At 35.0% G+C, this 16,981-nt stretch overlaps 1 protein-coding gene across 2 annotated transcripts in view; it reads left to right on the top strand.

The window, feature by feature from the left end:
• Nucleotides 1–16,664, top strand: part of LOC118275456 (lysM and putative peptidoglycan-binding domain-containing protein 2) — a 28,547-nt gene extending 11,883 nt beyond the window's left edge. Inside the window, exons 3-4 of one of the 2 annotated variants that reach the window (XM_035593422.2) lie at nt 8,020–8,093; nt 11,098–16,664. In XM_035593422.2, coding sequence (XP_035449315.1) covers nt 8,020–8,093; nt 11,098–11,141 — 118 coding nt within the window. In that variant the 3' untranslated portion in view covers nt 11,142–16,664. Of the gene's footprint in view, nt 1–8,019; nt 8,245–11,097 lie in introns of both variants that reach the window. The other variant, XM_035593421.2, reaches the window with a different exon arrangement.
• Nucleotides 16,665–16,981: the final 317 nt, after the last annotated feature.

The following is a 16,981-nucleotide window of genomic DNA, read 5'->3' as shown; positions in this document are numbered from 1 at the left end:
CGTTTGAAATTACCAGAAATAACTACATATACAGAATTTAAAATGGTCACGGTAAATTAGTTAGACCATTGCCAACGTAATAAGTCGCCGTTGCTAATTGCAGTATTAAAACTAGCATACCTAAATTAATGGACATAATTCTGTAGTACTCTAGACGTTGGGATACATTGGTGTACTGCGGGAACTTGACGAAAGTTAAATATTTGATTCAAATTGTGTAAAATACACAACAACAATAAATATTGTAACTTAGGTACTGGATCGATTCTGATGACATTTGTTACAGCCGTAAAATATTCCTTGGTAAATACTAAACCAAAATCTGCGCGGACGAAATCGCAAATAACTGCTAGTTAATAATGAAGTAAATACTTCACATGTGTGCAGACATTTTAGACATTTCCGATGTATTTGATACATGTTAGAATAATCCAATTCAATGCAGTCGTTCCGAAGTTATGTGCTTATGTATAAACATACCAGTGATTTATTTTTAAAGATTGAATATTTTATAGCAATTTTATAAGTAAATACGTATTAAAGGGTATAAATAGGGTCATACCCTTTATGAGTTACTTTATTTACCTGACGGCATTATCACTAATCCGATTTTTTATGGGAAAATATAACCTGGTAAACAAAATATTTTTTATGTAGGTATGGAGAAGCAACCTTATCCTTATAATAATACTGCTATGTAACTACATATTTGTATTTGTGTGATTCCAATAGCTTTCAATACTGTTTATATAGTGTTTGACGTGTTTGAATTTGCGCAAATAGAAACTGAACTAGGCATGGTAGATGGATCAATGTTATGACGTGATATCTTCAGTTATTTAGACAGTTGCCTAGGATATCCTTCTTCAAGGAATTTTATGTACATACAAACTTTATTGGGCCTATCTTCCCTACCTACTTTTAATCTAGTTATGCTGTTGGTTTGATTATAATATTATAATATACATTTAGATCTTATATTTAAACCAAAAGCTGAACAGATGACCTGATAAAGGAGGCCGGGAGCTGCTAGGCTATTCTGTAATTGTCAATTTGAAACATTCGAAGTCAACTCGATCGCCGTCCACCATGTCATTGGTTGTGAACTTGTGATAATAATTTCGACCAATAACGGGCGAGAATGCGATCGAGTTCACTTTGAATGTTTCGAATTGATAATTACAGAATAGCCTAGTTGTAGGATGCAGGTTGCTTCCAATTGGCCGATTTGGAAAATGTGGGAGATCTATGTTCAGTAATGGACGTCTTCTGGCTGATATTATAGTAACCTATAGGGATTTAGCTATTCACAAGCATTGGGCAAAGTTCTAGTAGTCAGTCTGAAAGAAAAATATTCATATACTTTTAATATTTCAATGTAAACTTTTATATTGTTTCCTTAGAAATGAAAGTTTATAACGACGTCATTAACACGAATCTACTTTTGTAACTATCGTACTCTCATTACAGATTTCATATACAATACACGGAATATTATTGTAAAATTCTATGTCGAAACATAAAACACGGACTCGTTCCAAAGATATTGCTTCAGATATTGTTATTGAAGATTTTTATTCAAGCATTCAGTTTATTAAAGTCTCAAATATACACCTGGGAGCAAAGAAGTCATCATCCGAGTCTTTTCAAGGTCAGAGTGAATAGGTACTTTCTAAGTCTGTGTGCTCCATCTTCGGCCACATCTTCGCTTTGCCGTTCTGGCAGAAAGTGAGTTGTGGCCAGATTTATCAACACTACAAAAAAAGAAACGGCACCACTAGCGTTTTTTTTCATTTTATTGAACCCTCTATAACTCATTTAAAAACATTTAACTAACTAATTTTAAAGTTCATTAAATTGTCTTTCATACGATACGACACGTGTAATATTTACATGCAAATAAACATGGAATAGAAAATCCTAATGAACAACTTTTGGGCAGAAACCTCGCCAAACACGATCAGCTCGCCTGGTCAGAGGAAGGATCCTCGTTTTCGTTTAGTTTTCTTCAGAGGACTGAAGAAAACTTCGACAACTTTACTCACTGTTCCCTGTCGTCACTAAACAGCTAAATAACAGTGAGTGAATAAATAATATTGAGTTGATATTAGTTGTTGGTAGTTTACCGAGTCAATGGCCTTATCGCGCAGCGGTCGTGTTGTTATCTATCATTATTAGTATATACTGTGTAGAGACTCATGGGATATGAGCTTCGAGACACGCCTTGTAGCTAAATATTAGGCTGAGTTTATATTGGGGAGATGAGCGGAGTTGGTGTACGATTATACTTAAAGGGCAATTAGGTCACGTGAGTGTCATTTTGAAGACTTCGAAAGGCTTCCATTCTGGTCTTTCGGTACGAATTAATATCTGTTCTGAAAATCGAGAATGTGGTGAATTGTAAAAAGTGAAAATGGTAACAAAACTCTTGGAAATACATTTTTTTTATAAGTAAATACGCCTGTCGTTTTCACGCCTCTTCCGCGTCTCAATGAAAACTCATTCTTAGTCTTAGAGCTATTTCACATTAGCTGCGAACGTAGCTATCGATCTTTAATGTATGTACCCACTTAGTGTAAATACCAACAGTCGATAATCGGCTGAATGTGGATTGTAGAAAAGCGGGGCCGGCTTGTGTGAACTACTCCTTACTTTGTGCGTATCAAAAATATTGTATTTTCAGTTATAAAGGTCGTTCTAGGTGATAGGGTTATCAAGTCGTAATAACTTGTAGTTAATATCTACAAGTGTTTCAAGTACATAAGTGATATAATTGCAGACAGACTTTGTATTAATATGGAAAGATTGTATGTGCGGCCAAATCCTTATCTAACTTTGTTTGAAAAGACCTAAAAGAAGACATACTTATGTTTCTTTTATGTCATGTTATTCAATGTCAAAAATTGCATTTCTGAATGCTCCATTTGTGTCCACTACCACACCTCACATAATATTATAAATGTGAAAATTTGTTTGGATGTTTGTCCGTCAATCACACTGAAAGTACCGAACGGATTTTGATGAAAATTGGTATATAGACAGGGTGTGAGCTGATGATGATGAATGATAATAGACCACTAGAAACATTCTTAACTATTGATAAATATGATGTTGGATATTTGGGCCACAAATATTCTCTCAATATGTTCAAGAGGGAAACTTGCAAATAGATTGCGGTATTTGTAGTACCAAAGGATGTTGTGACATTTACTCCAATAAAAATTTGATTAATTAGTCTCTAATTTACGATTTGTGATTTCAACTGAGCTGTAACGTAAACATGAAATTATATTTTAACTCTCAACACGTTGGAGTTATAGGATTTTTATCGTTTCGTTTTTAAATAGACTCTGTATTTAGTTCAAATAAAAATATATAGGTATTTATGATGTGTAACTAAGTATGTTGTATGTAGATTGGAGGGTAGATAGCAATTGGTCCTTGTGGTATATTGACCGTCTGACTGAATCTGGTACAAACTAAATGTAATATTTGTAAAAGAAAACGTCTTTAGAACATTTTATGATGAGTAAAATATTATAAACTTCATACAAATTACTACAGGTCAATAGGTTTTCCAGGCAAACAATTTTTGGGATATCAAAAACCCTCGATTTCGGTCGACAAAGAACATCGGGCATTTTTGTATGGGACACTTACCTACGGCGAACAAAAATAAAATTAGGTACGGTGGATAGGCAATTAAATCTAGTTCACAATGGTATAGTTCCCATATCTGTGGGTCGTGGCAATAAGGAGAAATTGGACATTTAAAAAATATTTATAAATGTTTTTGGGCAATAATTGAAGAGGAAAAAGGGAATCAAAAATAATTAAAACAACATATTTTTCTCTTAACTTTTGGCGAAGGACTGCGATGATGATGACGAAGGACTGCGATGTAGTAAGATAAGCTAGCTACCTGCGCGAGCGCAACATATGTATACCAGTTTTAGGACTATGGGCGAGAGTGAGAACGAAACATGCACATCAACTTGACGGATTTAGTCTGATTGGGTTTACAAAAATACCACGGAGTGATATTTTAACTTACTGAGCGGTTTAGTAATTAGGAAAAATAGTCAACTTAAAATATCATTTTCATTTTACTAATTATTTCCATTTTCCCATTATTGTGAATCAAAATAACTACACAATATTAAATATGATTGCAAACACTTTCATGTAAAAATGTTTCGGTTTATGTTCGCGACTTTTAAAAAATCGGGTAAAAAACGCCCGATGTCCTTTCTTAGAAAGTTGCTACATAGATTAGCAGCGAATAGAAGATCGATAGACTATGTCAACGTAATCGTCTGCTACAGGCAATGTGACTTATAGTTGACAGGACTGCTACTGAATGTCAGAACCCACGTAGTAGCGTTTCGAAGAAAATTGACCCAATTTATTTCATCTCATGACGTCATACGATGTCAGTTACTAGGAATGTTATGTAGTTAATCTTGAGAATCTTCTCGTCTGGATTTATTAAAATGTTTCTCCTTAGGGAGGTATGATTACTTTGTATATTATTTTATATTTATATCGCTTTGTCCTTCTGGCATTTTACCAATTAGGTTAGTTTTGGAATTGAGTCTTATCGCCGTACTCAGAGTCATTTCACCTGTTATTTAATTACACAAATACACAATAGAAAACACATTGTCTAAAAACGCGGATTTGCGTTCCGCATACAAAGGGTTAATGATTACTATTTAACCCAATGCGATTAGCAATTGTTTTCGATACAAAATCGTTACTAAGTATTAGTTGTAAGTAAATGTATGAGTGTATGGCTATTTTATAAGAACTTACGTTGTCATAGTCTACTTTTTTACACTAAAATTGTTAATAACTACTAGCCATCTACGGGGCTGTATATATGTGAGGTGATATTGCAAGTTCTAGACAGACTAATCTTGTTTAGACAAATTTATTTCGGTCTAGTCACTTAGTCCTAATAAAAACGTGGCATCACACAATCCCTGAGAGATAGTTATATTATGTGCAGCTAAGCTATAGCTTATGATAACGAAAAGCAAAGTTTGGGGAGCAAATATTTTCATAACACCGGCTGACTGTTGATACTCACTAGATCATTGACCGACATGCACAATTATGTTTTGTTTTTACTTTACTCAACTGTTTTTGGGGAACCAAACCTCTCATTAGTTTAATGGTCTGTTAATACCATAGCTATTACCATCTTCTTAGCCGCAATTGAGATTAATTTGTCGTCTTTCATGATGTCCTTGACGTTATTCGGATGATATTGCGGAGTCTTTTGTATCACATCACATATAGGCTAACTAATTGTGGGAGAGCCATGCTTCGACACATGACCCGATTGGAGTGATATTACGGCGTCACAGAAAACTGCCGTGAAACAACGCTTAATTTGTGTGAGTGAGGTTACCGGAGGCCCAATTACTCTTTTTAAAAGACCTGAGCATAATATTTTTAATTTTTTTAATGGCTCCTCTGGTGTTGCGGGTGTCCATGGGCGGCGCTGCTCGCTTACCATCAGATGACCCGTCTGCTCGTTTGCCCCCTATTCCATAAAAAAATGCCACATCTTTTATAGCCATTAGCCGGTTCAGTAGCGAAACACTGTACTGAATCAATCCTTAATTTTACCTGCATACAAAATAAATGTGGAGATAGTACTTTTCAGTAGTATTGGCACGCCACCGTACCGAGACTATATTGGAAAAGTTTCGACTCTCTACAAAGTAGATACCTAAAGCTTGCTCAGTGAAAATGTGGGCGTTAGCTATAATTTCTTTGTGTACCTTTGTCTACCCCTTCGGGGATTGCGTCATCGTAAAGGTCATGTTGCTGTTTTATTAGCCGTTAATGTGTATATGTACTCTCTTCTAATTAGGTACACAATTATCTAAGTATCTGCTACAGTTTATGGGCAGGGATTTGCGTTGTTCCTGAGAAGTCCTCTTTTAAAAAACTTCATGGAATATTTGCAAATAGGTGTTACTTTGTAGGAGAAGTGTTTAGTCTAGTCAGTTAAAAGTGATAAAAGAGAACTTTGTACCTTAATGCAATTTTTGAGTTTCTAGAGGATCTCGCATAACACACCTTGTAGACTAGACCTGAAACACACGCTTGTACCTAGTTCAGGTTCCATAATATGCAATCTATTTACACATTTTATTTTATTATTTATATTATATATTAGAATGGTATTCCACACCTACAAGATATTAAAATTAAACTCCGTTGTGTAGGTTTATGAAGGTAAAGCCAGTTAGTATGATTAATATACATTTATACATCTGATCATAAGATTAGAATATAGTTAATTATTAAATATCATGTACAGACAGTAATTGATAATGATAATGAAGATAATTACGAGAGCGGTGTGCTTCTATCAGGCATTTCCGAGAAAATCGTTATTAGACATTATTGGTTGATTGCAATCACTCTGTGGATGTTTTATGGAGATTCTTTCGCTTCACCACCCTCCTTGAGCAGTGGTGGGAAACGATGAGACGATAATGTATGTAGGTGACTTCTGAAAGTCACGCTATGTGAAATATTGTTATAGCAATCCTCTCCTGTGGGAATTATGGTTATTATTTCACATTTGTTCGTTGAAATTACCCAAATGCTGCTCCTAATAATATATTGTCTAGTTGACAATAAATTAGATATTTCAATTGTCTAGATATTTAATTACTTTGCAGTCTCAAGGTTTTCTTTTTTAAATAATAATTATATAATTAAACCGATAATTGTGTTACACCAGCTCTAGTAAAGCGTGACAATGTCAAGGACTGTCTAAATTGTGGGACGATTTGTCACGACAATAGTAACCTCATATTATTATTTGTGACCTTCATGTTCGATGGTTTCTATAGAACCTTTGCTATTAGTGGGCCATGCCATTGTCTACTATGGAGTTTGGGAACTAACACGCTATATTGCGAAATCCATACATTTTCAGCTGTTATTGCTCACACACTACAACCGCTATCAATGCTCTTACAACAAAAACTAATAACTAAAACCAACAGGCGTGCCCTTCACATTCGCACCAAACACATCATGGAAAACTGAACCGTTCTCGCCTGTGATAGAACTTAGTTTGCTTTGAACTTTAGTAGGAAGTCGTGAGTGTCAATTGTGCAGTCGGGTTTATTCCGCCGAGTGGTTCTAAAAATAAGATTCTTTGTATGTGCCTATGTGGGTTGTTTAGTGGTAGTCCCGTGACCGGGCCTTGGTTATCTTGCAAGTGGTATCCTATGTCAGTGGTGTGATAATGCTATATTAACTTTAACGTTACTGGGATTCCAATTTCTGACTCACGATGCTTCTAGTGTTTGCATAACTAAAGTTTTAGTTCAGATTAAAATAAAAAGGCATTAAATATTTGGTTTGTGCAGATAATGAGTTACGTAGTATCGATTTACCGAAGCTAACATAGAACGCCTCCAATTGGGAAATGGACACAATGGGATAAAAGCTGTCCCCGGGAAATACAATTTCCATTTCAAGGAATGTAATGTGAATACTAAGCCGCTATCGATTCAGGGTGTTCGCAGATTTATCGCGCAGCCTTGCCCTGGCCTGCTGCCAGTGTCCGCGTATAACAAATACTGGGGCATGACTGCAACTGCCGACTTTACGTCATTTCCGAATTCCTGTTTTGTTGCAGCTCCGGATTATGAGCAAAAATATTTTCCCCTTTTAACATCATGAGTAATTGGAACGATGATGACAGTTATGTTTGGATTAAAGAGCAATAAAAGTTAATTTTTCAGCTCAAAGCGATACTGAGAAGTTTTGTGTAAATAACAGACGTGGGCAGCGGACGCTGTTAATTGTTGCTGTTCTTTTTAAATAATGACTATTATCTTGAGACTGTTGTTACAGCGAATTCGTAAATACGTCTCAAATTGGAAGTATTTTTGCCAATTGCAGCTGCTAAATGGTTCCCATTTGGTAACCAATTTTCATGTCATTTGTTACGTGTCTAATTTACGTCGTGCTAATTTCCAGATTCGTGAAAGACCTGGAGGATGGTTTCGTCCGCCACCGGCCGACGGCGCGACTCCGGCAGTCTGCGTCCATGGGTGCGTCTACTTCGTACAATGAAGTGATACCGCCTCCGTTGCCTCCGCCGCCGGTGGGTCTCACCCAGGGTAGGCGGGTGGATACCTCCCTCAGGCGTCTGGAGCGCACTCATGATGACCTCTTCCAATTGTAGCGGCCGAGGCAGCGCAGGTATGTGTTACTGAAACGTAGATGCTGTCGAATTTTATTTGGCTTTTCTTTCTTTAATAAATACGAGTGCATAAACCTCATCAATTTAAACAAATAAGCTAATAGTACCACCTATTATACCTACATACTTTTAGCTAACATTGCATATAAAACTTCTTTAAATACTAACCGAATAGTGCAAACACGCAGTTCTGGTACAGCTCCGACTTCAAAGCTCATCCATGATGTATCTCTTCAAACATTCAGATGCAAGATTTTATTGCAAACAGCTCAAATATCAATGCTGAATTCTCGTTCTTCTCAAAATAGCTGGTGTTTCAGAAAAGTTATATTGAATGTTATGTTTCCATTGACATAGTTCATTCGCTGCCCATCAGTTTTACGTTCCAAATGTTGTGTTAACATTTATGTTGAATAGTCTGTCTGTATGTTGTTTTTATTGCAATTCCAGTCTCTATGACGTCAGTTGCGGTTGCTCTTAGATCCTAAACTTCTAGATTGGTAATGCATATTTTTATGGTACCAATTCTATTGAGTGTACCATTCTTTCTGTAGCCGTTGCGGTTTTCGATATTTTCACTTGATTCGTATCTAGTTCCAATATCATTGAGGTTAATGACTTCTAAGGTGATAAATTGTCTTGTAAATGATAGGTCTCATTACCGTTGTGTGTTTACATGTTTACGTACTAGAGTGCTAATTGGTTATATGAATGTAAGACGTTGACTGATAAAGAATACTAAGATCCAATTGTGTGTTAATATTACTTAGTATTAAAAGTTATATTTAAAGGACCCTCAATCTATTAGAGGGCATGAAAAGTGCTGTTTCCTTTGAGGCTTATTGGCGTGAACTATTCTAGAAAAGCTCTCTTAGTTTCAAGTTACACCGTGGCTCATATTCACGACCAGTGTGACACTAACAAACCAATATGGGTCCCGTACTGTCTGACTTGTCCAGGTCTAAGTATGCCAGCATCATGTCATTTTTGGCGTTGTATATTATCTTAGTCTTTGGGGTCAAAAGGAGATAGGCGATGATAATAATAATTACTTGTCTACGTAGTTTCATTTTCGGTCGTTTTTTTTTTTACATTTAATGGGTCGACGTTTGGCCGCTATCTCACCTGATGGTAAGTGATGATGCGGCCTACGGTGGACCAGTCGACCACCAGTTAGGTGTTTCTTCAAAAAACTTTAACTTTAATTTAACAAATCATTATTCTCCCGCGTTATTAAGCATCGTGGTACCTTATTATCATCCTTATTTTTATTGGATTGGTTGAGAACAGTGTCAAAGCGTAATGTATTGAAATCAAATTTTGTGTTTCACTCTGCTGAATTGTTAAATTTTAGTTGAGGATATTGTCGCTGTTAACTATTGTTTTTTTTTGAAGAATCATCCAGATACAGTCTTGCTAAACAAGCCGATATCGAGAATTATATAGAACAATATGTTGCTCATAACTTCACGCCTTTAATCCCCGAAGGGGTAGGCAGAGGTTCATGGTATGGCACATAATGCCAATGTACACCCATATTTCACTATTTCAGTTGTTGTAAGTCCCATATTAGGTGGTGAGCCTATTGCCATGTACCGGACACATTTCCTGACTCCGTGCTACCACTGAGAAATTTTCGAAAAACCGAAAAAAGCCCAATAATACTTCGTCCGGCCCGGGAACCACTCGACCAACGAGGCATAGAACAATATGTATCCATATAATTAGTATGAGTCAGTTGCGCGTGACATACACCCGTTATAACATTTTTAATTACGACATAAGACGCGTTTATGGCTCGGCTGTTATATTGTTATCTCACTTTATAACACTGAGATATATTTCGATGATGCGTCAAAGATAAGTGTCAATGATAGCTGGTTAGTGATCGTGATCGTTCAGTCAATTATTAGGTGTAAATTGATTGTTGTAATATAACTTCTCGATTTATTTATCGAGTTCAGAAAAGTTCTCAGTTTGACCGATTTTGATGCGGTTTCAGCATAGTATTTGACAGACCTCTTTGTACTTGCTTCGTTTCGCTTCATGACCAGATCGTTGTGGTGTTTGCGCCCTTAAAAATATTTGTTTTGCAATTTTTTCCTGTAGTTTTGGATAGTAATTTCTCTGAAAATATTTACAGATAGTAAATTAATTATCATAATATAGATATCGGTTCCAACTATAAGTTGTATATTTCTTCTATCGTTAATCAGCTCTCACATATACTATATTGAGTGCAATTATCTTATCATTAATTAATGACTAATGATTTAATCGATATTATACAATATGTCTCAGTCTAGTTATATCAATTAAATAGTCATCTAAATGCATCAGTAATGTTTGTAGTTGTACGCGCGTTGCTACCTATAGATCGGCTGCACAATTCTTTTTTATTTCTTTCTTTCTTTTTCGCGAATGAATAATGAGATTAATTTTATCGGAACGTTTGGGAATAATTCCCGTACCAGGTTCCATATTCATTAGCTTTCCACTTCCTCCAAAGGTCGACAGTGTAGTTGTATCCTTAGGTGTTACCGTATGGTTAATTCTACTATGCCACGGTATAATGTAGTTAAAAGAACTTATTATGTACAGTCAGCCAAATTATTTGGTATACATACAAGTAAGAAAATAAAGTACTGAAGTACAGTGACAGTAGTTATTGTTGTAGTAAATTGAATTGTATATAATTTTTAAAGAGAGCCAAATTAATTGTCACCATTTTTCGGCTAAGGAATAGTCTCTAGTGGTAGTTATATAGCTTTGCAAGGCGATACTAGACTTTAGTACAGGAAGGCTAGGCATTGATTTACAGTATGTTTATTAGGTAATGTTAACTGTTCCAGGTATGCGCGGTTACAATGAACGCGATGAGCCTGCGCTGTGCTGACGCCACAGCGGTCGGTCGTCGACGGTCACGGCAGCGGTCGCGTCGCGCGATCGTGTCGCGCGATCGTGTCGCAGATCGCAGTCGCACTGAACACTCAAGTACAGTCGGTGAGTCGTGAGGGCACTAAGTGATATTAGATTATTATATTCTTAATATTATTGTGCATAATTTAAATAAAATCTTTAATAACCAAACAGCTATATGGTTTAGTCAGGATTTTTATGAATCTGTAAAGACTTTTTATTATCTTTGGCCTACATCGTAGTGCGAGTAAAATAGCTTCGGTTTTGTTATACCTACAGAAAATTGGTTTAAAATCCATCTACAATTTCTTAAAATACTGACAATAAACGCTTTTCTATCGCAGTGCAGTGTAGGCTTCTCAATCCTGACTATAAAATCATTATAGTATAATCATCCAATATTCATTGCACTTTAGGAAACTCATAATATACCACTTTTGACGTAGTTGGGTAATCTGATATGATGACCTGTTTACTATCATATATTAATTATGCGCGTCAATGAGTGTAATTAATGAAATATGTAGGTAAAAGTGTTTATATACGCGAACTGATAATATAATATAACCTACATAAATAAGAATTGATATGAAAATCAGTGTCGATAGCAAATGATCTAGATTTTGGGACGCATTGCGGTTACATTGGTTATATTATATGAAAATTTATATACAAGTTTTAGTTAATAGTTAAATATCTTTCTCTTCATTTAATTGTACACATACCATTTCATTTGGGGTCTGCCCTCCTAGTAACATTGAGCTACTCTACTTAATTTGAATCCCAGAATTAAAGTTTTTTTTTATATTTTTCATGCTGATATGCATTATAATCAAGTGTTATTTTAACTACGTAATCATGATACACGAAATGTATAATTTTATTACATTGAAGCAAAGGATCAAAGATCAAGTATGAAAAAGAAAAAATAAAAATATTTATTCTTCACTAGCCCATCAGGTGTCATACATAACACTAGTGTATACAAAAAAACTAGTAATTATTATTAAGAAAACGAAATGCTACACTTGTAAGTCGTAATTATACAAAAATCTCCATATCCACAAGCCCCAAAAAGTCGGCAACGCACTTGTAACTCCTCCGATGTTGCGGGTGTCCATAGGTAGCACCGATTGGTTACCATCAGGTGATCTGTATGCTCATTTCTCGCCCTATTCCATATAAAAAATCTAAACTTTCTTTCACATAATAAACAAAGTATATGTTAATTTAATATACTTGTAGTAAAAATATGAATAAGAAATCTCAGCCTCACGCGACTCATCGTCTCAACGTGATATATAACTATGATACATAATAATATAACGTTTTATTGTAATAATAATTATGTATATCGATAATATTATATTGTAGCTACTGGGGCTTGAAAACATGTGGTCAATGTTGTAAAGAGGTCTAACAGATTTTAATTTGCGATTTAAATATCTATTAAAGGTAAGCGTTCGCAGGGCCGCATCATCATTTGTGTCTTTAGGCTTAAGTCATTCTGTCTCCTGCATTAAATTCACCGAGGGAAATGGAAACTATCGTTTTCTTTTCTTCTCCTCTAATAATATCTTCTGATTTATTTCGTTGCGGGATCCAAGACAGTCATTCATGTCCCTGGGACGCGCCGGACTTCAATGTTCCGGTGTTTTCATGGTTGTATCTACTGTAGATCCTGGCTTACAGGAGTTGCAGCGGTGTGGGAGGTTGTGGCGGGCTTGTCCCATAAAAACAAAAAAAGGGCCGCATCATACACATCGCACGGAACGTACGCATTCCGTATGACGTCATCAGTACGCATCGCATGTAGGCATTGCTGATGATGCAGTCCGTACGATGCGGATCAGTGGACGCAGTTGTATGAGTTTCTATACAAGACAAACTAAAATCCGTTGTGTGCGGTGCGTCCGTTGCGTACGATGCGGGCCTGTGGACGCGTACCTTAAATGTGTAGTTTATTAGTAAACTCTTATGACACCCGCAAGAATAATAAAGGTGGAGATAAATGTATTCTATTTTGTAGTCACTAGACGACAAACGAATCTGATCTTTAGTTACATTAATTTACAGATGATTTTTGACCACATGTTATCGAGTACCTATAAAACGTCCCTATACCCGTTATACATAGTGTATAAATGAACTATATAAATAACTCGTGAGGCACTAAATACATATGTACGTGTTGTTGAGCTTAATTTGTATGTAAAAATAAATAAATAACATAAATAACTTAGCGGTAAATATAGTGTAAGTTATAATTTGTATAGTTTAAAGAGTGTACATGTTTAAACCGTTTGTATGTTACTGCTTTTATTGATGTGTAAATGTGTATAATCAGAGTAATTGATAGAAAATTTTATAGATAGTTTGTAATGAAAATGTCCTATCCATGTATCGTGTTAACTACTCTATATGTATATCCTGTTTATAGTCTATATTTGATGTCTATTTAGTCGTGACAATGTTGTAAAGACCATCTGTACCTCTACCATGAGTTTGAAGCAATAGTATTTGTCGATAGTCGCTAGCGACGACGTACATTTTTTTGTATGGCAAATTTTAGTTCCACAGGTGACCGGTAGAGGCGTTGTAAAATTTGCCATACAAAAAATTTACGTCGTCGCTAGCGACTATCGACAAATACTATTGCTTCAAACTCATGGTAGAGGTACTCAGTACTGTTATCCTTTGCCATCGACTACAGTGTTATATTATAGTCTATGTACTATATCATGTTATATAATGTAAATATTAGTTATTTCTGTCACAAAATATAATAAATATGAACAAATTATAACTATACAGTCCTAAATATGAAAATATAAAGTAATTATCGTTTAGTAGCATCCAAAATCGGTTTAAAAAGTTCTACATTTCAATTAATTCTCTTGATTCTTCGTGCAAAAAGGAGTGTTACAAAATTGCCGCCAAAACGTTTCATATTGACGTTGTCAATGTCATAAGTGACAGATCGAGCACAGATAATTAACACTAATTCATGTATTCAGCCTGTTGGTGGCAGGTAGGAGAAAATAACTTTGGGAAATTTCATAAAAGTCTACATTTTTAACTTCGTATAAATATGAGTCAACGAGTTTTAAATTGTTTTGTTTGGTATGTTGTCGTTTATACATTTAAAAAAGTTAAGGACTGTTTGTAATATACTTGTATCATGATATGCAGACTAAGTATGGCGGTCCATTTAAAAGTCTGTGGTTCAGACTTTCATTATGTATGTTATGCCAAATAGAGTTGTTCGATAGAATTGATAGTTTTGTTCTTGATGCCAATGTTAAAGAAAACAATGCTGATTTTTATAATCTTATGTAAGAGATGGACATTTTATTAGTTTGCATTTTTTAACCTTGTGATTGTTACATTAACGCTTAATTTGGACAGCATTACAGAATGTTTGCTAACATATGACGTACTAGATTAACTCAACATAACGGTTTACTAGCGTAAATTAATGGAGAAATCTCTACTAGTTTCGAGTCACAGAGGGACTCTTCATCACGAGCAGCGTGCGCAGACGCGGCAACGTCGCGCAGCCTACTGACTGCGCACGCTGCGTTCATACTAAAGAGTCCAAACACTGTATGTGCATAGCATCTTAGGTTCTGTTCTACTTCAAATTGGCATCTAGAATAAACATTTCATAAAAAAACATTTGGAAAATACGAGTATAGTGTATCTTAATTATTGCGGTTAAAGTTTACGATATCAGTGCCTTGTGATAGCTAATGATACTTCCAATAGACTAGCGGTAGCAGCTATAAAGTATAATGTTCAACTTCTGACTAAAGAATTGACGTCCTATTAACGAATATTTGACAATAGAACTAATGGGATCTATCGTTTTTGCACTCAGGAGGTGGCGCCACTGTCGAATAAAGTCTCCTCAATCCTGAAAGTCCTAAAGCCAATTTTTTAAAGGTATTTCAATTTGACCTGACATTTTTTTTATTTAATTAATCATATCACCTCTCGGTCATTTAAGTGAAGATTGCATATATTTTTATAGAAGTGCTTTTTCAATTAATGGTAGACTTATTCTACACTAGCGCCCTCCGCGGTTAGTTTAAGTACGAAAGTTCTCAGTAGTTCCAGAAACATAGCAACTTAACATGATTTTCCACGGTGTGAGATATAGACGAGTATGCATATTTTAATAATGATTTTACACTGTAATTATAGGCGTATAAAGATCAAATTTGCTAATCAACCAAGATTTAATAAGTTGTTGTAAGCAGAATGCAATAGAGTTCAATCTTGTTTGACGAATTTGCGTGATTATTCGTACGAGCACCGTGGGGAACTAGCTTTTAAAATATATTCAATATCGAATCTAAAGTAGGTTGCAGATATTTTTAAATATTGTGAATGCCGTCTCATTCATGCTATATATTGTTGCATAATAAAAAGAAAAAAATGTTTACTTTATCTAACTACATTTCTGAAGTATCTACTTTTTATTTCTTTATTAATTTTCAAATGTTTCGCAGTTAATATTTTAGCGAAACAGTTTTATTTTCAGAAGTTTTTTTTTAGTTCTTTTGAATAGGTAAAGTTATTTATTTGGTTCTAAATTCAGTAAACGATGGAAAATATTTTGTAGATTACACAACACACGAATATTATGTTTTACTGTAATTACTGGTGCTAATATAAGTTGTCATTATCCAACTTTTATTCAATAAAATAAACAGTAAGTGATCGCTTCAAAATTGAAAACTTTCTTCTCTAAAATGTGAACAACAAATGAATGTAAGTTACATTTAATATAATAAGTGTATATCCTTCTGGCCTTGTAATATATATTTTAAAATATGTAATAAAGAGTTTCTAGTCTTGTGTATATTATTGGGGTTCTTAAAATGTAGCCAGTTAGCCTATGTTTACATGGCAAGCATTGATAACGCGTGACAACTACATACATACATACATACTACTACTATACATGTGACATTTCGTTCACATGCCCCAAACGCCTGGATAAAATGCATTTAGGTAGTTGTAAGCGCGCGTAGTTGTTAACGAGACGCGCGCTTAACGCTTGCCGTGTGAACATATGCTTATGCTTGACTTTATATTTTAAATGTAGGATGGTTTATAACTTCTCCCTCTGTTGAAAATCTTCTTTATCTTTTAGATAAAGGAATAGAGAGCTATGGCACAATTTAGGAACCCCTGAATAAATAAATATCTTATAAAAAAAGTTTAACATGTTATAATGTAATCCATTGAGTTATGAATGTGATTTTCCAATAAATACCAATTTATTGATATAATTATAGCAAAATTTGGACGTCTAGCATAAGTCGATTGTAAATTTTTGTATAAAATCGTTGTTTAGTGTGTCAAAATTGTATAATAGCGAACAATTTGTTAAACCTTTCATTTGCCGATTAGTGTATGCTTTTTATTATCAACCTCTTTTTATTTATTTATGCTAGTTAAGCTTTAATAAATCATATTTTATTACTCGTTTCACGGTTGTTTTATTTCTGGCATGACCAAAAAGATCTTTTGGAAACCATAATACTAAAACTGAACGCACCAGATTGATGTCTGGTAAGATCCTTTGTATATTTAACACACCGAACGGTGGTCACCGGTGACCGATGTTAGCAGAGAATTTGCCTTCAACAGTTTTCAATTGGCAGTCAAAGACTTAAATACAAAATGTCTCGAAAACCAGACGTTCTTCCTAAAACATAACCTTTTCGAACTTCCCTGGGCATACACTCCTTATAAACAAATATTTCCTGATTGATGGATATTAGGGGAGGCCTTTGTTCAGCAGTG

Source organism: Spodoptera frugiperda, chromosome 8 (genome assembly GCF_023101765.2).
Source record: "Spodoptera frugiperda isolate SF20-4 chromosome 8, AGI-APGP_CSIRO_Sfru_2.0, whole genome shotgun sequence".
In the NCBI taxonomy this organism is placed as follows: Eukaryota; Metazoa; Arthropoda; class Insecta; order Lepidoptera; family Noctuidae; genus Spodoptera; species Spodoptera frugiperda.
Note: the sequence above shows the minus strand (reverse complement) of the source record. Positions and strands in the feature narration are given on the sequence as shown.